General features: G+C 35.1%; 2 protein-coding genes across 2 annotated transcripts; both read right to left on the bottom strand.

Moving 5' to 3' along the window:
• LOC109725510 (putative box C/D snoRNA protein SPCC613.07) lies at positions 5,608-12,842 on the bottom strand. Its single transcript, XM_020254722.1, has 5 exons — positions 12,546-12,842; positions 9,910-10,111; positions 9,157-9,225; positions 8,844-8,976; positions 5,608-6,642 (listed from the first exon to the last, which is right to left on the bottom strand). The coding sequence occupies exons 1-5, from the start codon at positions 12,802-12,804 to the stop codon at positions 5,974-5,976; spliced, it is 1,332 nt and encodes a 443-aa protein (XP_020110311.1). The 5' UTR covers positions 12,805-12,842; the 3' UTR covers positions 5,608-5,973.
• Positions 17,778-21,933, bottom strand: LOC109725893 (probable serine/threonine-protein kinase At1g01540; the record flags this gene model as incomplete). The annotated part of the gene is given in 7 exon segments (XM_020255290.1): positions 17,778-18,254; positions 18,973-19,182; positions 19,752-19,881; positions 19,995-20,165; positions 20,402-20,524; positions 21,371-21,475; positions 21,870-21,933. Coding segments are annotated over 5 exon segments (717 nt in total). The 3' UTR covers positions 17,778-18,170.

The raw sequence follows: 22,213 nt of genomic DNA, 5'->3' as shown, positions 1-22,213 counted from the left end.
TTAAAATTAAAATTAAAACTTTTAAATTTAAATCTTTTTTAAAAAATAGTGGTGGGAACAGCTTGTTCCAACCCTTATTCCACCTAAGGGTGGGAACAACTTGTTCCTACCTTTATCATTCGTGTTTGGGTACAAAAGGGGATAAGGTCTTATCCCCTCTCTTGTGCCCAATCACAAATATGCTCTTTCAAAAATCACAACAGTATAATATAAGAGGGACAAAAATGTTAAGTTATCTCATAAACTAACCATGGTTAAGCATTTAACCTATGATTAACTAAAATTTTCTAACACATTTTAACCGTCGGGACATATTTAAAAACATAAGAAATTTTACAGAAACAACATATGAAAGTTGAACTTTATAAGAATATACTATATTTGTAGGGACCTATATGAAATTAAACTCTATACTAAAGTTGAAACCAAATGTCGTTCCTTCGTCGAACCACGTGGCCTTTCTTTTATATGGGTTTTCTCTCTCTCCCTCACATGGTCTCTCTCCCTCATATGGACTCACATGGGCTATGTTCAAGGGGGATGCATGTGTCTCTGTCATGAAGCCGCGTCGCCTGTTTTTTTAAATTTGAAGTTTTAGTTACTTTAATTATTTTACGCTGCTTTAACATTGCCGGGCCGCTTACATTTTAGCTTTTATACTAAAGGATAAACCAAACGACGTCCCTTCGATGAGCCACGTCGTCAAATTTTCATATGAGTTTTCTTTTTCTCACATGGCCTCTCTTCCTTTTCACATGGTCCCAAATGGATTCTATATCCATAGGCCATATACTTGCCTATTTTACATCCCCTCTCTCTTCCATCTCTCTCTACAATTCTTTCTATCCCAACACACACGCACACATAGGCTCACATGACCTTTTGTCCAGGGGGTCCAGGGGGCATGTATTTGCTCTCCAATTAAAACAGTCATCTCTCTCCTCTCTCTTCCCTCTCTCTCTCAACATTTTTTCCTAACCCAAGACACACACACACACAAAAGAATTCAGGAAGGAAAAAAAAAAAGAAAGTAAAGCAGTAACAGGATGGTCAAGAAAAACAAAAAATTTGTTTGCTCTATTTTTTTCCCCTCTTCTTTCCTGATTATTTTGCACTATTTTTTGCATTGCCAAGCTGCTTAAATTTTTAACTTATTTTATTTCACCTAGAGTAGTTTGCTAATTATTTTATGCTGCTTGAACTTTGCTGGCCTGCTTAAATTTCAGTTTTTTTGATGAATTTTCTTTGCTACATTTGTTTTGATTTGATTAAGTAAAAAAAAAAATCATCAAAAAAAGGCATTCTGTCATTAAGTCACATCGCCTGTTTCATTAAATTTGAAGTTTTAGTTACTATTTATATAGTTACGCGTCTTGAACATTGCCGGTATGTTTAAATTTTAGGTTTTTTTATGAATTTTTTTGCTGTTGTGGTTTTCATTTGGTGAAGAAAAAAAAAAATTCATCAAAAAATTGTCGTTCCGTCATTAAGTGGCGTCGTCTCTTTTATAAAATCTGAAGTTTTAGCTACTGTTAATATATTATGTGGCATTCCTTCATTCAGCTATGACCTCTTTTTTTCATATGAGTTTTTGTGCGTGTATTAATTTACTCTCTCACACACACACATACATGGTCTCTATCTCCCTTTCGAATGGCCTCACATGGGATCTATGTCCACAGAGAATGTATGTGCTCCTTTGACACCTCTCTCTCGAACTAAAACTCCCACCTCTCCCTCTCTCTTTCCTCTTTCCCAACAATTCTTTCTAAGCGATCTCTATCCAACAGAACTTTCATATCGCCCTATCTCTCCCCTCTCTCTCTACAATTTCTTTTGATCTCATCTCGGGCATACGCACAAAGTAGCTGGAGGAAAAAGAAAAAAAAAAAGAGGGAGAGAATTAGTAAAAAGAGGGTCAAGAAATGGGAGATGATTAATTTGCTTACAATTTTGTCCTCCACTTGCGCAAAATTGTTTTAAGCTGTTTTTCTATTTTCGCATTTAGTGCATGGTTTAATTTTACTTTTTTTTTGCGAAATTGTTATGTAAATTTGTTTTAATTTGGTTAAGAAAAAGATTTGATCGGAATTCTAAACGATGGCGAACCTATTGTTAACGGATAGTTTTTTTTTCTACCTTTTGTTTCAGCTTTAGCACCTTTCTTTAGTTTCTTTTATTTAATCTTTTAGCATAATTGACAACTCAAAAAAAATTTTACTTCCTTCTTCCTGTAGGATCTAAAGAGGCAGTTTATATAGTCGGAAAGATTAAAAGTACACCCAATTAAATTTGTGCAGTGAATTGTAGAGTGATTTCATCTGCAAAAAAAAATCTGAATCGGCACAGTCGGGCCGTGCGGGCTTGAATTCGAAGATGAACTTAAACTTCAAGAAACAAGCCGTTCATTCGTCGAGCCACGTGGCTTTTCTTTTATATGGGTTTTCTCTCTCTCCCTCACATGGTGTCTCTCTTCCAATCACATGGACTCACATGGCCTATGTTCAAGAGGGATGCATGTGCCTCTTTTGCACCTTCTCTCAAAAATTAAAAATCTAATCTCTTCCCTCTCTCTCTCTCTATAATTTTTTTTAACCCGACACACACACACAAAAATAACTTTTCACTTATTTAATTTCACCTTGAGTTGTTTGCTAATTATTTTATGCTGCTTGAACTTTGCTAGCTTGCTTAAATTTCAGTTTTTTTGATGAATTTTTTTTGCTGCATTTGTTTTGATTTGATTGAGTAAAAAAAATCAGCAAAAAAATGGCATTCCGTTATTAAGTCACGTCGCCTGTTTCATTAAATCTAAAGTTTTAGTCATTGTTAATATAGTTACGCGACTTGAACATTGCCGGTCTGCTTAAATTTTAGGTTTTGATTTGATTGAGTAAAAAAAAATCATCAAAAAAAGGCGTTCCATCATTAAGTCATGTCGCCTGTTTCATTAAAGCTAAAGTTTTAGTTACTGTTAATATAGTTACGCGACTTGAACATTGTCGGTCTGCTTAAATTAGGTTTTTTCATGGATTTTCTTGTTGCTGTGGTTTTGATTTAGTGAAGAAAAAAAATTCATCAAAAAAATGGCGTTTCGTCATTAAGTGATGTCGCCTCTTTTATAAAATCTGAAGTTTTAGTTAATGTTAATATATTATGTGCCGTTCCTTCATTCAGCTACGACCTCTTTTTTCATATAAGTTTTTGTGTGTGTATTAATTTTCTCTGTCACACAAACACACATACATGGTCTCTATCTCCCTTTCGAATGGCCTCACATGGAAACTCTCACCTCTCCCTCTCTCTTCCCTATTTCCCAACAATTCTTCCTAACCGATCTCTACCCAACAAAACTTTCATGTCTCCCTATTTCTCCCCTTTCTCTCTCTGCAATTTCTTTTGATCTCATCTCGGGCACATGCACAAAGTAGCCGGAGGAAAAAAGGAAAAAAAGGGATTGAGAGAACTAGCAAAAAGAGGGTCAAGAAAGGGAGAGGATTAATTTGCTTACAATTTTGTCCTCCACTCGCGCAAAATTGTTTTAAGCTGTTTTCTGTTTTCGCATTTAGTGCCTGGATTAATTTTACTCTTTTTTGGCGAAATTGTTATGTAAATTTGTTTTGATTTGGTTAAGAAAAAAATTTGATCGGAATTTTAAATGATAGCGAACCCATTGTCAACGGCGGCGGCGAAGGGTGCAGAGGTAATGACTTGGGGCTACCGTAGTTTTTTTTTTCCTACCTTTTGTTTCAGATTTAACACATTTCTTTAGTTTCTTTTATTTTTAGAGCTTTTAGTCTTTTAGCACAATTGACAACTCATAAAATTTTTTCCTTCCTTCTTCCTGCAGGATCTAAAGAGGCAGTTTATATAGTCGGGAAGATTAAAAGTACACCCAAGTAAATTTGTGTAGTGAATTGTAGAATGATTTCATCTGTAAAAAAAAAAAATCTGAATCGGCACCATCAGGATGGAAATTGGATGCCATGTTTGCAGTAGCTGTATGGGCTTGAATTCGAAAATGAATTTAGACTTCAAGAACCAACATGATACACGCTCAGAACTACTAACTTTACCAGATAAATAAAGAAAAAAAATGTCTTTGTGCTTGCATTGCACTCAAGCTCAAAGATAAACTTGATTTTTTGGAACTAATAATATCACTGCTAATAATTCACAATTTAACCAAACAGTTTCAGTAATTAAGCATAAAATGGAATTCAAATTTTGGGTAGAAAAGATAAAACGTACAAACGTTTAGCATCATCACTTTTATACTTTTTTATCAAATATTAATAATTACACAATTGTATGCCATGTTTGCAGTAGCCATGCAGGCTTGAATTCGAAGATAAACTTAGACTTCAAGAACCAACATGATACATGCTCAGAACTGCTAACTTGACGAGACAAATTAAAAAAAATAATTCTATCTCTAAAAACCAATATGATACACGCTCAGAACTACTAATTTGACTAGATAAATAAATAATAATAATTATGTCTCTGTTACTCTAATTATTTTACGATGTTTTAACATTGTTGGGCTACTTACATTTCAGTTTTTTCGGATAAAATTTTTCGCTAAATTTGTTTTGACTTTGGTGGAGAAAAAGAGTTCGTCGAAAAACGGTGTTCCGTCGTTAAGCCACATCGCCTATTTTTTTCTAAATCTAAAGTTTTAGTTACTGTGAATATTTTAAATTGTAGCTTCTAATTTTTTTGGCACAGTTGATATTTCATTTTTTTTCCTCTTCTCTTCCTGCAGAATGTGAGAGGCAGTTTACATACTCGGGGAGGTTAGAAGCACACCCAAGTGAATATCCACCGTGAATTGTAGAACAATCTCATCTGAAAAAATCTCTGGATCGGTATAGCCGGTATGGAAATTGAATGCTATGTTTGCAATAACCACGACGTACTTGAATTCGGAGATAAACTTAAACTCTAAAAAACAACATGATAAACCAACATGATACACGCCAAGAACTGCTGATTTGACCAGATAAATAAAAAAAATATCAGTAAGTCTCTTTACTTGCAATGCACTCAGACTTAATGATAAACCAACATATTTGCAGTTGTCGTATATATGTGAGATATTGTTCATACTTATACAGTTCGAAGACTGGAGAAGGGTCATGGAAGATTAACACCTGCAATAAATCAAGTGAAATAGATAGGCCATAATCTGGAAACTATTTTACCAATTATATTTGCATTATAAATGATATTATATCATATTAGATTATCTGTATTATGTATTTAGTTATCATACATAATATGAATGTTATATGTATCTCTATATTTCTTAATAAATAAATATAATAAAATAATCATCTTATTAGCTTCTCATGTTATTAGCTCCCGCCGTGAAGCGCGGGCCATTACACTAGTTAACCCAATATAAAACTAACCCTTCCTTTCCCACCAATAATTCATTCAGGATGTGTTGAAGCAGAGAACCAAGTTTTGCAATTCCTACTGAAACAGATTCAGTATCTGTTTTAAACTGAAACTGACCGGAAACTTAGCATTCAGATTCTATGAAAAGCAGTGTTGCAGTACATTGAAATCAAACCAACAGAATGGAAAAGTAGAAACAAATTTAAAAAGAAAATCTGAAACCAACAAAAAGCCTCATAATTATCACAAGCTCAACTGCAAAATTTCGCATTATACAACGACAGATGACCAAAATTCACTTGTTACATGATATTCACTCACTTAAAAGAGAACCCAGAAGGGAACTCATTTTAACGAAGCTCAGAGAAATTTACACACGGCCATGTTCTTCGATGACATGCGCCCGTATTGCTGTCCCATTAAATTGCATTCATGATTAAGGATACAATGGAATACAAGTTTAACTGTGAATCCACGAGGCGACCGGTTGATCAAAAACTGAAAGCAAATTGTAGTCATTATGTTTCGTTTCGCGGCTTCACCAAACGCATAGTGATCAGTTCAAGTTCAGACGCTCGGTATCTCGCCTTCCTCTAATTCTTCGGCGCCTAATAAAAGCCCACCATAATCTTGGGCATTTTTGCATTCCTTAGATCCTTCTTCCTCGCTGTATCCATCATCCAAGCACAAGAAATCATCAGGGTTCATCTCGCCAAGTAGGTCGGAATAAGCATCTCTCATCTCTTGCTCAAAGTCGAAGTTCTCATACTCGAAAACCCTAACAGCATCATTACTTTCTCTCATATGGGTAAAATTACTCCCGTTTTGTAGCCGAGTAACATCATTAAGCTCCAAATTAGGATCCTTCACTTGTCCTCCGTTTTCGAAGTTCCCCTTAAGCCTCTTTGACTGTAAACCGAAGTTACTACCAGAACTAGTTTTAACACCATTAGAAGTAGGAATTTTGTAATCTACAATATCCAAAACTTGAGTTTCTGAAGTCATTTCCCCTTCCTCTATTTCCTCTTCTTTAAATACGGAACCTTTTGGAACAACATCATGATCTGAAGTCTCATTATGTTCAACAAACGAATTTGTGTCCTTCTCAATTTCAAAGTCATAACTGTGGGAAGGGAGAAAGACGTGTATTATAGGGTACTCTATAACAAGAACGTTCTTAAGTTGCGGGCCTAAAGGGGCCCTAATGTTTAACTCACGGAACGGCGACTTGGCTCCCTGCAGGGTTTTAAAACAAGAAAGTTTCAAAATGAGACAAAATACTGGTTTTTTTGCAAGAAAAAAGTTTAGGTATCAAACCAAGGATTCAAGTGCCTATCAGCACAGTCCATGCCCAACGTGCCAATAAGATATCGACATGATACGACTCCCGTACCGATGCCACAGTTCAAAACTCTTTTTTTTGAAAAAAATAGCAAGTATTTACATCAAAGAAGTTCAAAAGATTTGATAAAGATATATAATAAGCAATTTGAATATATTGGTGCCAAAGAAAATAAATATTTCGTGCTATAGTATATCGACACACAGATATTTTTCTGAATGACACACATCACGGAACGGCACGCACTGTGCCATACCGTGTCAACAAGTGCTCATCACGAGCCCATGCCATGACATTTAAATCCTTGGATCAGGCTACAAAAACTAATGAGTTATATACTTTTTACAAATGAGTGAAATTCAATGATAAGGGCCTCAAAATTAAAATTGAGACTACAAATGGCAACGACCAGACAGATATTAGCGGGTTTCGGTTTAGCTTAAATAGGTTTATGTTAGAAGCGAGCCAATGCTTAAATCGTCAATTATACAATTCATATTTAGTACGACCTGCGTAACCCACTTGGCCCATTAACTACCGATTAATATGAAACAAAAATTTCTTTATGTAAAAATGAAGAGAAATATATAAAAAAATATTTAATTATGTTATAATATATACATACATCTTTGTTAGATAATTAAATTGGTTACATAGGTCAACCCACTTAGTTTGTTTTAATAAATGGGTTGGATTTGATTTTTGAGTCCTGGTCCATTAATTAAATGGGTCAGGGTCAGGTTTAAATTGACCTACATGTCCATATACCTACATAATTGCACGACCTGTTTACGACACTCCAACACTAATCACCCTTAATCAAAAGCATCGAACGTGATCTACAATACCTAGAAGGGCTTATATGAAAAACTCATATGTTTCAGAAACATGTATCCTACAAATTGATCAATGGGCTTTACGGACATTCTAGGTCGTTGACTTTAAGGGTGCGTTTGGTTTGTGCTATCTTTCTAAAATTCCTAATAATCCAATAAGAATAAAAAAATATGATAGTGTTTAGCTATACGCATTAAGTAATCTAGTTGGTAATGTTGGATTTACTTGGGAATGAGATTAACCCCAAAGTACTAATCTCACTCCTTTGAGGGATGGTGGGTATCCTTATATTAATGAATTGAGATAATTATAATATGTCTAATCTTTTGCTCCTCACCCACCGGCTAGTTGATATTGTTTTCCTTTACACTCTAACCTCATATTTCTCTCTAAACTTATCTTTCTCTCTCTAAACAAAGCTTTTTCTCTCCCTCTTTTTCTAAAATCTCAACTCTCTCACTCCCTCTAACCTCGACTCTATCTCTCTCCCTATTTTTTTAATTATGCTTTCTCTCGCTCTAATCTATGTTCTCTCTTCTTTTCTTTTCTAAAAAGATGTTGAAATTTTTTATAACATTATCTAAAATTAACTAAGGAAACAAATACATTAATTACATATTTTTCGTAATCTTAAATAATATGACTAAATAATATGACCATGTGAACCAAACATCAGAATGCCACATTCTTAGTAATAGGATGAGAAGGAAGAAGATCCTTGAGCATCTTTTTATTCCTAGTAATCTTTCATAGGGCGAACTAATCACGCCCTAAGATTTCTTGATGTTGAGCAGCTGATGAAATAGGTTTCAAGAACTACTAGTTATTTTGTATATAGGCCTTGCATATGCTGTAGATCACTTCTAAGTTGCAATGGCTAAGATTTCAATTTTAAGGCCTATAAGATTCAATTTTACACTTACGCAAAAAACCTGTAACTTACAATGTGTAGTTTGATCCCTACTCACTTTTTGTGACCAAACTGCCCCTTATACAGGACAACAATGGGAAGTTTTGAACGATCGGTGCACAATTAAAAACTGCAGTTACATGCTCTTGAAATAAGGAACTGATCATTCAGAAGTGTACATCACTGTCCTATTGCAAATGGACAGTTTGATCCTAAAGGTTGAAAAGTTGGTTACAGTTGCAAAAATTTTAAAAAAATGTAATGTTTTTGCAAGAGATAGCGTGCATTTCTCTTGGCAAAAAGGCCAAATATAATACGCTATAAAAAAATCATCACTTAACTTCATACCTTTGCACTTTTCCGAATGAAAAGCTTCAAATCATCCAATGCTACATTCCGGAATTGTGTAAGCCTATCTTTCCATGGACTAGGAGATAAATGCTTCTCTACTGAAACCGACAATTTGGCATTTTCATCTATGCTGAAAAAGAATGTATTGATATTTAATTTAGAAGCAATTCCTAACACTAGGCGAGTAAGAGAATCATGCCATAGTACTATAAACAGATACACTTTACTAGTGACACTTTTGAATATATCAGACAATTGTACTAGGATTTTTTTATTTTTAAGATTTAGAATAGGAGTATTAGAAACTCACCCATGATCAAGTAGGACGATATCTGTTAAGTTAAACCTCCACTCGAGGGTCCAAAAGATAGAGTTCTTCCTGGAAGCAAAGCAAACTATAAATGCAAGAATGAATAGAATGATAGTTTCCAAAGAAAGTTGCGTCTAGCACATGAGCAAGTAATTTGATCACCAAAGTCGATGGCTTAGAACAAGATAAACACAGGTGAACATACAAGTAAAAGGCATTTAAAAGCATACACTACACATTATGTGCCCAAATATTTACATAATCCACATCTTGCATAAACCCAATTTTAGAGGACTACGACTAAAATCTTAGTAAAATGCCTGCAAAAACAAGTATAAATCCATCTGTCCACACGCAGAAATGTGTTAAATAATGTAGACAATATTTGAGTAGATTAATTACCATGAAAAAATCGCAAAAGGAATGAGGAAAAAAAAGGGGAAAAAATAAGATTAATTTAGTTATTGATCCAGTAAGATAAACAGCAAATATTCATTCTGTTATAATAGCCTTATTGTTGGCTCTTGATCACACTTTATTCTAGTCACTGCCTAACACATTCACCAGAAGATGGCAAAAGAATACAATTAGAATAAATTTAGATCAGTAGCTTTTAAACACATAACAAGAAAAATTTAAAGCGCGGCCCAAGTTCCTAAACTTACACAGAAAAATGGCCAAACAAATCACAAATTCAATTTATACTCATAAAAAACAACTAGTAACCAAAGAGGAAAAAAATGTAAAATGAACCTATGATTGTAGATAGAACGGTTCTTCTCTCTCTTTGACATGCCTAGTGGTAAAAAGAACAGTTGAGTTTTCCGCCTATAAGCAGCCTTCCGAAGCATCCGTAGTCTCATTGGCAAATTATTCCCAACATACCCACCATACCCAGCAACCAATCTCTGGGCTGATTCAGTGACCCTTTTCGTCTCCTCCAGAAAGTTGTAATCTTTAACCGATCAAACAAGACAATAAGGCAAAGATCAACTTGGTATTAAAAATCAATTCTCACACTTTTAATTGTAACAACTATTTACTTGAAGCTTGACCCTGATAACAATTTCATTCTCATGTTTCTAATCTGAACCCTGAAGTTTGACCACAATTTCAATTTCATCCCTGAAATTTGACCTAGATTTCAATTTCACCCCAAAGGTTTCTACTTTACTAAAAAAAAAAAGCCTGACAACAGTGCTGACATGACACTTCTTCAGATGATAGACAACCGAAGGGCCTAAACATAATACAGAACAAAGTTCAGCAACAAAATTGCCATATCAGAAGCTATAAGGCAGAAATTAAAATAAAGATCAAACTTCATTGACTAAATTTGTAACTAACACAAAAAAAATTAACATAAAATAGGTATGGAAGATCAAAGGAGACACAAGTAGGGGCAGAGAAGATAGGTAACCGACTAGAGAGGAAGATTGTAAATTCCATCCTGATTAGTTTCACTTCCATTTTTAACAGACGAGAAGGTTGCTACCGGTGTTTAAAAAAGCGCGCCTCGGCGCCTAGGCGCTAGTCTCACCGGCCAGCGCCTAGGCAGCCCCTAGGTGGGCGAGGTTGCCAAGGCGCGCGCCTAGGCCACCTAGACGCGCGCCTAGCTCTAGGCTCAAGGCCCGTTCAAGGTGTGCCTTCTTCATCTAACGGGTTTAGATCTAGTTCTATATACTCTAATGGATTTGGATCCATATATTTATTGGTCTAATAGGTTGAAACATTTAAAATAAATCCAAAATCCTAAGCTAACATAATCTAAACACTAAACAATCATCAAATTCTCTCTGGTCCTCTCCGCTCGTCCCTCTCTCCCGCTCCTCCATTGCCTCCGGCTCTCCTTCTCTCCCGCTCGTCCAAATGTGGACTAATTAACACTTCTAGTGTGATGTATTTTGGCTTGGAGCCTTAAAATTAGCTTTCATATGATCATGATACCCTTTTAATGATGCATGGCTTGAAACTTTCAATTTTTATACATGTTACTTTTTTATGACCTTGTGCTTATAATTATAAGTTTTTTACATCAAAGTTTTCTATATATTTTTGAATTATTAGTTACCTTTATGCTGACCTTTATTTGGAGACAAAAAAATAATGTGTTCTTTAACTTTATCTATATTATTTTATTTTTTAAAATTATCATATATATTGCTTGGCTTCTTTTCTTTCTTCATTTTTTTTCTTCCGAAAATGTGATTATTTGGGTAGTTATAGAATATTTATTGTGATAATATGATTTTAAAGAGTATCTAGTGCTACTTAATAATTATTAGAAAGTACAGTAAAGAATTTCTTGGTTATTTCAACTTTCTGTGAAAGTGTGTGTCTTACCTCTCTCGGGCGCGCGCCTACGCCTTGCTCTTTGCGCCTAGGTGCATCTTGGGCTTTTTTAAACACTAGTTGATACGGTTTCAATTTCCTCAAAATTTCATTTCTAACAATTTGTTTCCTAAAGTTTGAAATTGATTTCAACTTTTTTCTACAGTTTACAGTGCCGCTTTCTCAGTAGTAGACAGTAGACAACCAGGACTAAATTATCATGAAGAACAAAAAGAGTCTTCTTTATAACAGCTATTCCATGCAAGAACAACAACATCTAAGTTATAATCAAAAGTTTTAAGTTGCATAAAAGATACAATAACAAAATATTTTATTTTTACATCATTTATAATACAAACTTACAAACTTGCCCCTGATTTTACCTTTCATCATTTTATGTGGCTCCACGTAACAACGTCTAATCAAAAGTTCCCATAATATTGTAAGGTACAATAAAAAATTTATTTTTTCAACACCATTTCAATATGAAGTTATGAAATTGCCCACGATAAGACCATTCATTATCTCACGCTGCTCAATAGAATTGGTTAAATAGGGACTTTCTCGCAAAGCAAACTTTCGACACACTATTGTTATACTTGAAAGGTAAAAAATGTACAAAACTTATCTGAACTATGGACCATTTTAAATCGGCTACCCAACCTTGCAATTTGTTTGATTTGCGTCAATCAACGGTTTTAGACTTCAAAATTTAATCGAACTAAATACTTTAATGAATTTATAGCTGCGACCAAACCTGTAAAGATAAATGATGCATTCAAATTTTACAACCAAAGTGTCATTGACTAACTCAAATCAAACAAATTGAAAGACTGGATAGTAAAATCAAAATTTTGAAAGGGTGGGTAGCAAACTCAAAATGGTCCATAGCTCAGGTAAGTTCTTTATGTTTTTACCCAATTGAAATAATGAGCATGAAATTGAAACCTAGGTCAAATTCCAGGGAATAAGCTAGTAATCAACTCAAGAACCCTAAGATCAAATAGGTAACCAAAGATCAAAGGAAAGAAGAAGATGCCGGCGAGATAGTAGGGTACCGGAGAGGAGGAGGTTGTCGTCGAAGAGTCGGAGGGGGACGAAGCCGGTGCGGCGGCGCTTGCCGTCGCATGAAGTGCGGCGTTTGTGGGATTGGACGCAGGGGAGGCTACAGGAGACGAGGGAGCACCCCGGGCACCGGTACTTCCACGGCTTCTCCCCGCACTCCTCGCACACGGAGGACCTCTTGGAGTCCTTAGGATTAGGGTTAGGGTTAGGGTTAGGGTTAGGGTTTGGAGGGGATTCGGAGTCCTCCGCCATGAGAGGAGGGTTTTGTTAGGGTTTTTTTTGTTGGCTTCGACGGTAGGGAAGGGTTTTGGGCTTTTGGTATGGATTTTTTTCAAATGAACCCTTGACAAAATTATAATTTTTTAAATGATACTATCAAAAAATTTATTTAGCCAAAATTCTATTTTGTTCAACTCAGCGTCGCGTGTAAATCTTTTGCCGTTTCTTTCTGTTTCTCTTATATGATCGAAAAAATCACATATAATTCGTAATCTACATACAATTCTAACAATCTCATAAAAACTCTCACAACTTATACAAAAAATCTATTAATAACCTGCTTTTTTAAAGACGATGAACAATTTATTGTCTTTCTCATTTTTATCTTATATAGCACTGAGTTGGCAAAAAGAGGGTTAGTGGCCAAATAAAATTTTGGAGCGGTCATTCGGTTAGTTAGAAAATTTTATAGAATTATTTTTAAAAAATTCCTTTAATGTTTATCGAAACGTCTCAAGCGTGTAAATAGCACTTATAATATCTTCATATTCCAATTCTGCAAAAAACAAAAAAAAATTATTGAATTCAAGCATCATAACAATCTATCAATATACATTAAAGTCCATAAGAATAATTACCATGCAGACACGTGCACCTCAAAATACTAATAAAGACTATATTGCTCTCATACATTTTTAAGATTTATAGTAATATTGTTCGACTATTCATCAAGGATTAGGAGGTGGTGCATGGGAAAATGCAGGTTCAGCGAATCAGGAGGTGACAGCGACAAAGATCTCTAGAGCTTTAGCGAGCAGAGATGGAGCTAAGGTGTAGCATGAAGCAGAAAATAGAGGAAGAGGTTGATAGAGTCGGCAAAATGTAGGAGGCCAATAACATTGCGAAGAGGAAGATGAAACAGGCTTTAAAGGGGAAAGCGCGATGATAAAGGTGGTTGATGGCGGCAACTAGGAGCGAGGGGGGTCAATAAAGGACGAGAAGCATGGCGGTTATTACGTTAGTTAGATGGAAAAGCCATGAAGTTCAGGTCTGGTTGAGGAGGCGATGGTGGTTGCTGGACACGAGGCGGCACGTGCTTGACCAAACTATTGAGTCGGTCGGTCTATGATTAGGTTATATTGCATACTTTATTTAGTTGATGCATGAGATAGCTGTTTACAGCTTTTTGGTATTTATTGTAGAGGCATGATAGGTGGCATTATTTTCGCTTAGTTTTTTCTTATTGTATTCAACTTATTCTCTATATTCCCTCTAATAGATCTAGTGGTGTAGGTCGTCGTTGTCGTCGGTGGTACTAATTGGGAACTACTGTTCAGCAGTACCACGCCCTCTATTTGGTTGTTTTGTTAGTTCATAGCCTTAGCACCTGCTTCTGACCGAGGTAAGGGGATTCCGATGTAGATAACATCTCCTATCCAGGTTGTACGGCATGGAGGAGGACTCCCAGTTGGCTAGTTTTGGAGTATAGCATGCTGTACATTTGGATTAGCGAGGCCAGATTTTTTTATATTGTACTTTTGAAAAATGTATGGATATATGATTGTGGATATACACCTTATAGTGATTGCTATACCTATATAGTTGTTTGTTTATTGACTCTGATATTTATTAGTTATAGATTTCTAGGGCTTTGTTATTTAACGTACAGGTTGTTTTAGACACCTAATATGTGCGGGATACGTCCTTGTACATATGGCAGATCTATTCGCACACTAAGGGCATGTTTGTTTCACCGTAAATGGGGAGGGGGGAAGTAGTTTTCGGTGAAAACTAATCACTTTCGCTGTTTGGTTCACCGTAATATTATTACGGTCGAAAATTCACTTCATCCAAAATTCCGAAATTGACTTCGCCCTCCCAGAAGGCGAAGTCAATTTTGGTGAGGTGAAGGGAAATAGTTTGGGAACTTTAATTACACTGATAACATTAGGGTTACTCTCCCCCTCTTCTTTCCCCTCACGTCTCCACGTTCACCCCTCCCTTTTTCTCTACATACCTAAAAAAAAAAAAGAAGCCCATCTCTCTCTCCCAAGCACGCTCCTCCATCTTCTTCGACCTCGATCATTCCGAAGCCCGATTCTCCATTGGCGGTGCAAGTTATATTATTCATCATCTTCTTCTTTTCTTTTTTTTTCATGTTTTGATTCTTTAATCCTTCCCTGATCTCTCTCACCAACCATCATTTTCCATCTCAGATCTCGCAGATCTCGTGTTCCATTGATCTTCTTCCGTATCGTCAGTGATAAGGTTTGCAAATAAATCTTTTCTTTTTTTTTTATTTACTGTGCTTTTTTATTTTATTGTTTACTGCACTTTTTAATTTTTTTGATTTACTGCAGTGAAGTAATTTTTTGCTCCCATTAATAAAAGCGAGATTTATGAGACTGTTTTTGAATACCTTTGTCAAAGTGAGATGCAAGCAAGAGTATTCATGACGAAGGATCTTGATATGCGGCGTAGTTGGTTTGAACACTACGTAACTACACATTTTAGTGATCTTAGTAGATTTCTTTGATATATGTCATGCCATAACTAATTCAAGTTCTGTTATTATATTAGTATGGTTATGTATTAAACATATATCTATTATCTTTTGGATTTAACCTTTAACTATGATAGTGCTTGTGATGTAAGTTGGTATAGATGTAACCATACAATTTGGTTGTGATATTGTTATTTTGGTTGTGATATTGGTATGCACAATATATTTTGTTATTTTGGGTGTGATTACCTTGAGTTATGCTAGCTTTATTTCATCTAAATATGTTTAATTGTGGAAGTGATTAATTTTTTTTTATTTAGATTGCATTTCTAAAATATGATGAAATTTGGTTCGTTGTGTATTATTTGGCGCGGTATCTGGCAGCATTGTTGTTATTCTTACTATATGTTTGGTGTCACTTCTATTCATGTTTTCAGGGGGTCTCTGTTTTCAATTGATGTTAGACAAACAAATCAGGTCTCGTTTGTATTGTTACTTTTTTTTTCACTTTTTAAACACTTGTCCTATATAATATATAATTTAAATGTTAATAATTTTTTAATTTAGAATTTTATTTGTTGCATTATTATAAATTATATGCAAAAATAATTAATATAATTTTTTTAAATTTTATTTTATAATTATATATATAATTATATTATTTTTTATTTATTATAATTTATTATTTACTAAGTTACAAAATAAAAAGTAATATCACTTATTAGGAGGTAAGTTTACCGGGAGTGTACGGATTAAATAATTTTCGGTGAAACAAACAGCGGAAGTAGAGAACTACACTTTCTACGTCATCTATTTATTACCAAACAAACAACAGAACTAGCAGAACTTCACTTCCACAGCTAGAAACAAACAGCGGAAGTGAAGTAATTTTCATCTGAACTCTAGTTCAACTCAAAGTTCACTTCAACCCAAAGTTCACTTACGGTGAAACAAACATGTCCTAAGATCCTTTGGCTAGGGCCTGGGGCGTGATAGTTATAATATTATTGGAGAGGAACGAAATAACAAAATTATTCTTACTTGTTCTATAAGAAAAAAAATAATTTTTACTTATTTTTGTAGTTTGCATTTTCAGTATAAATTATAAGAAACAGACGAAATAGTGATAGCACCTTAACGGAGGGCGAAATTCATAAACTTGAAATTTTGAGGAAATAAAATGTAGATTTTTGAAAATAATAGAGGAAAAGTAAAAAAGCGAATTTTACGATATTATACTTGTCATATTTTCTTATGGTCATTTATTTGGAACCGAAATAAAATTTAAAAAAAATTTATGCTGCTAAAATGATGTTATGGTCCCTAATTCTACTCAATTATTAAGTTAAAAAAAAAAAAAAGCAATTAACCGAAATACATTGAACTACCAGAATTCTCAAATCTTAAATTGCTGGGAAATTAATTTGTCTGATTCAGATAAATTGAACTACCAGAATTCTCAAATCTTAAATAATTTTCAATAATTATTAAACTTATTGCTTTAATAAAGTTGGGGTAAAATACAGATAACCCCCTCAATATATCGCATATCACACTTTATTCCCCAAGAAGCAAATATATATATATACTTAGCTCTTTTCAAAAGATCAAAAATATTTTGCTAGATTACAGTATTTAAAAAATATAATAAAATAACCAAATATCTCTCCATTTTTTACGTACATTTTTTTAGGGATAATTGCTTATATATCCCTCAAAATTTTGAAAATATCTCATTTACTCTTACTTTTTTTTCTTTCAATATATCCCTCGTATGTTCCTTCATTATTCTTAAATATCCCTACTGTTACCACTCGAGTTAAATATCTATTAGAGTTAAAAAAAAAAAAATTCTCTTTTACCCTTAATTTAAGGGTAAATAAGAAATGTTAGTGATGACAAAAAGGTATATTTGAAAAGACTAAAAATTAAAATACTTTTTGTACCCCTAACTTAAAGGCAAATAAAAAAGGTCGATAATGACGAAAGGATATATTTCAAAGGGCAAAATAGTAATTTCATACATATAACAGCTATTGTTAAGAATTTAACTCCGAGGACATAATTGAAATAAATTGAAACGTAAAAAAAATATTTTCAATATTTATCTTCTAAGAGTGATAAATATTTTTCAAGAGTATATAAGCAATTGTCCCTTTTTTTTAAATCCAAAGAGTTAAGTACTAATAATGCAAATTTTCAGGGTTATGTGCGCATTTTTTTTCATCCAAGGAGTTAAGTAAAATAAGTGATATACTAAAGGGAATAAATTACATTTTAGATATAGAGTTATCTAAAGAACTGCAAAATAATGTTAATTAATTAATAACATAAATCTTTCTCAACTAATAAAGAAAATATTAAATGGAGCAGCAAATAGTGGAAATTAAGTCAACAAATTTGTGTTAAGAAAAATATGATATTAATTCAAATAAAATATGATATTGAACAAACAATAATCTCAAATATGCAGCTAATTTTTCACTAATCAATGGAACTAATGGAACAAAAACAAATAATAATATTCCAAGAGTAACCCAAGAATAAAAAGAGAAAATGAATAGCTTTATCATACACATATCTCTTAACAAGATCAGGATGAAAAATAAAATATAATAAATACAAATACAGTTTAGATGATCACAAAACTATATATATAAAACAAGAAGCAGCAAATTTACAAGATCTTAGACCAAAAAAATAAAAATAAAAAGCCACTTAGTTAGTATCTTCCTGAGTTTGCATTGTCGATTTCGGGACGCGAAACTTTCGTATTTTCTCTTGTTTTAGAAAAAACCGATGAGGGGTCGATTTTGGAGAAGTTGAATCTCTGCGATTCGCGTAGCTGAACTTGTTGTTGTCTTCAACAAGACCGCGCATCCTAACACGCACTTTTTTAGTTCTCGGTTTTATCATCTGCTTCATTCCCTGGTTTTTCCGGCAATCTCGGTTGCCCTGGAACTCGCGCAGTTCGACGCTCCTAATAAAACACACATTCAGTTAGGGATAAGAAAACAGCCACTATTTCTAAATGAAGGAAACGAAACAGAAAAAAGCTTTATTTTGACTCGCTTTCTCGAGCAACTTTGCTACTACACAAAATAGAAGCTTCTAGAAACAAAGTGTTCTGTACAAAAGTTATAGTGGTTTGCGACAATCGGAAGCTAAAATGAGCTTCTGAGCCACGTATACAAAAGCTCCAATTTGAAGCTTCTTTCTTACTGTCGTCAAAAGTTGATAATGACATTTCAACTTATCAAATCAATTAATAACACTTACGATCTTTCTCCCTACATGATATTAACTCTCAAGAATAGTCAAAAAGAAATTCAATTCATTAAAGTAAAAAATAGACGAAAGAGACAGTTCGTCTGATGGTACTATATGCTTACCGTCGACATATATGGTTTGGTAGCATGCAAATTCATTCGCTCTCACGTGTCTCTAACAGCGTAGAAAATGAAATGAGTTGGAAAATTCATCGTTTAAGTTGTTCGGTCACATAATAATTGACACGTACGTATGAAAACTCTTTTGAGAACTTCTTCGACTATCCCATCTTATTTCATCAACACATGACTTTTCCTTACTAAATGACTTTTCTAACTCTGTTTTCAAGGACATTAAAACTTACAGTAATTGCAATATCAGCATATTATACATTTTCTTGGATAAATCGTGACGAGTTTGTGACTTACATCTCGGTAAGGGAAGTCGTCGACTTCGAGCATGTGAATCACATGCCCAATCTTCGGCCTCTTTTGCGAGTCGGGATCGACACACCTTAGTGCTACCAAAAGAGCCTTCTTCAATGCCCTTGAAGAAGGTTTTTCGGGCATTTTTGGATCCAAAACACCCTCGGAATTTCTATTACTGACCATTATCTTCAACCACTCCACCAAATTGACCTGCAAAACTCGCCTTAAGAATTACTAAAGGCTCGTTGTAAGCTCGCATACTATGTATACATTATAAGCAAACTAGGGTGCTTTCTGAAATGGGTACTTGAACTTTCACAAATTTTGATTCAACTACCAAACTTACAGAATTTGGTTGTTTCTTCAAAAAAGCTATGGCCACCGTACCATACCGTGTCGATAAGATATCAGTACGATACGATTTCCGTGCCAATAGCACGGCTCAGCATCCTCTTTTCTTTGAAATTAGTAAGTAGTTATCTCAATAAAGTGCAAAAGATTTGATAAAGATATATAACAAGCAATTAGAATATACTGATGCCAAAAAATATTTATAATATGTCCATATGCAGGTATTTTTGTGATCGACACACATTGCCACGACGCTTAAATCCTTGCATTAAGTTCCAACCGAGAGGTTAGTTAAATGAAGTCGCACTCTAAGTTTAGGTAATGAAATTAAAATGTTTAAACATCGTATACGTGTTTTACTGTAGTTCAGGTAAGGTCTAGACTCGAGACATTTTATTTTTTTGTAAGCAAAATTATCCAATACTAACCTCTCCTGGAGGCCGGTTATAGTCAACCGGGATCCTACCCGATATTATCTCCATAATAAGAATTCCAAAGCTATAAATGTCGCTCGTCTCGTTCAACATACCCGTGCCGGCATATTCAGGAGCTACATAACTACAAAAAAAAAAAAGAACAAGAATATATTCTTCCCTCAGTTCTTGCTTTGGTTATTATTATTATTATTCTTTCTTTATGAAGTCGAGTAAACTAATAAAACGAAAGCTAACCCAAATGTTCCCATCACACGAGTCGTAACATAGCTCCTCTCCGATCCGAGTAACTTCGCGAGCCCGAAATCCGACAGCTTAGGATTCCACTGCTTATCGAGCAAGATGTTGCTCGACTTAACGTCGCGGTGAACTACCTTAGGTTCAAGACCCTCATGCAAGTACATCAGCCTGCATTATATTGCCGTGCGTTGATAAATCGTAAAGATAAAAGCGTAAAATGCATGGATAATCTCTGTACTGCCCTGGTATTGCAACCTCGCCCCCAAACATTTAACATAAACACTCTATGGGCCTCGAACTTTCTCGTCTATAAGCAAGAAAGTACAGGGAGTAAGGGATTATCCAAACATTTGAGCACAAATGTGTTAAAAATGGTGAATTATAGGCATCGAAAGCGAAGATACCCTTTAGCTGTTCCAAGTATGATGTTCATGCGGATATCCCACGTGAGAGGGCTCGTGGGTCCAACGTCGCCATGAAGCCATTGTTCCAAGTTCCCATTATCGACATATTCATAAACTAGCATCCTACGAAAGTAGAGTTGCAACATTAGTTGAAAAGCATTCTCATTATATGTGTATCATCAAATATAAGATAACAAAACACTGTGCTCTACCAGTTTAAGCTTTTACGGAGCGTTTGGTAATGGGACCATCTCGGAAGGGATATATATTTTTATTCTTAGAATAACTTAAAATTCTAGGATAGAGAGGGAAAGAAGGCATGTTGTGTTTGGTTTGACATTTTCTTATTCCCTACGATAATCAAAATTATGTTTGGTTATTTTCTTAAGAATAGTGGAGAATAGTGAAAAAGGTGTGGTGCGAAGAACGAGGTGAAGCGGTAGGTGAGAGTAGAGTAAAGTGTGGCATGGAGAATGAATAGCTCTTAACGGGTTATTCCAGAATAACCCGGAATAAGTTGTTTTGACTAGAAACTATCCCTGTCGAATTTAGCTGTGTTTAGCAGATTACATAGGATAAAATTTTATCCCTTAGTTATTCTGTTACCAAACGCAGCCTCAGAGAACATTGTGTTCCATATAAGCAGGAGATCCTGAGTTCAAGTCTCACCAAATTCATCCGCCATTTCATATCAAAAGATGTTTAGCCCGTCAATTCAAAGTCTCAAGATGCATCTAGAATTTAACCCAAGAAAAAAAAAAGATAAAACCCCACAATCTATTCGCAAGTCCTGAGCGAAGACACGAGAAGGAGCGTTCTATGTAATATGTCAAAATATCATTCTCAAGAACCTTAAGCTTTTGGAGAAATCGGTTGTTTCGCAAACATAGAAGTACAAGCTCAAATATATGTATGTTGTAAACAATGGATCTATTTAAATAAGAATATCCAAGTAAAATGTAGTAGTACCTGTGAGAACCCTCCGCACAATAACCTAACAATCTCACTAAATTCTTGTGCCGAACACGCCCAATTGCTTCCACTTCGACCTTGAATTCCTTCTCCGCTTGGCCCCTGAAAAAAAAGAAGATCATCACATCATCGCATTAACAACATTGAAACAAGCATCATACCATATAATAATGAAACATATGTTGCGCTGATCTGTGGCGATTAAGTTTAGCGGAATCGGCATTAAATTTAACAAAATCCCCAATATAATGAGCTAATATAATTCAAATCAAAACACTAGTAACAATACCTGTTGTAATCCCACGCAATTGTTTTATGATACAATCGCCATCGACAACTCATTTTTTTATTTTATTTTTCTGGGTAATTTCATTGTGGAGAAAAGTGATCGAACACATAACATGCGCTAACAACATCACATTATCATTCATAACTACATTCTCTGAGTAAAATCATCAAACACCTAACATGCGCAACAAAGAGCGAAAAATTCGACCTATTATTGAGCAAATTTTTCACGGCGATCTGGGTGTTATCCTCCAAAATGCCGTGGTAGACGATTCCCGTTACCTCCCTTCTCTCCATCACGTTCTCATCGGAGAAACGTGCTTCGTGGCGTCTCCGAGCTCTCGGAGAGTGTACCAATGGCCCACCGCCAAGTGCGACACCTCTGGGGTCGCCAAGTGGTCGGCGCTGCCCGCCACGAAGGGTCGGCCTCTCCGGCAGAGCGGCGGCGCGGCGGAGGACTGCGGCGGGCGGCGGCGCAGCCACCTGCGGTGGCGAGGCAGGAGAGAGGGGGGGAGGGGAGGGGAGGGGGAACAGGGGGAGGGGTCCTTGGTG

Source organism: Ananas comosus, linkage group 20 (genome assembly GCF_001540865.1).
Source record: "Ananas comosus cultivar F153 linkage group 20, ASM154086v1, whole genome shotgun sequence".
Taxonomy (NCBI): Eukaryota; Viridiplantae; Streptophyta; class Magnoliopsida; order Poales; family Bromeliaceae; genus Ananas; species Ananas comosus.
Note: the sequence above shows the minus strand (reverse complement) of the source record. Positions and strands in the feature narration are given on the sequence as shown.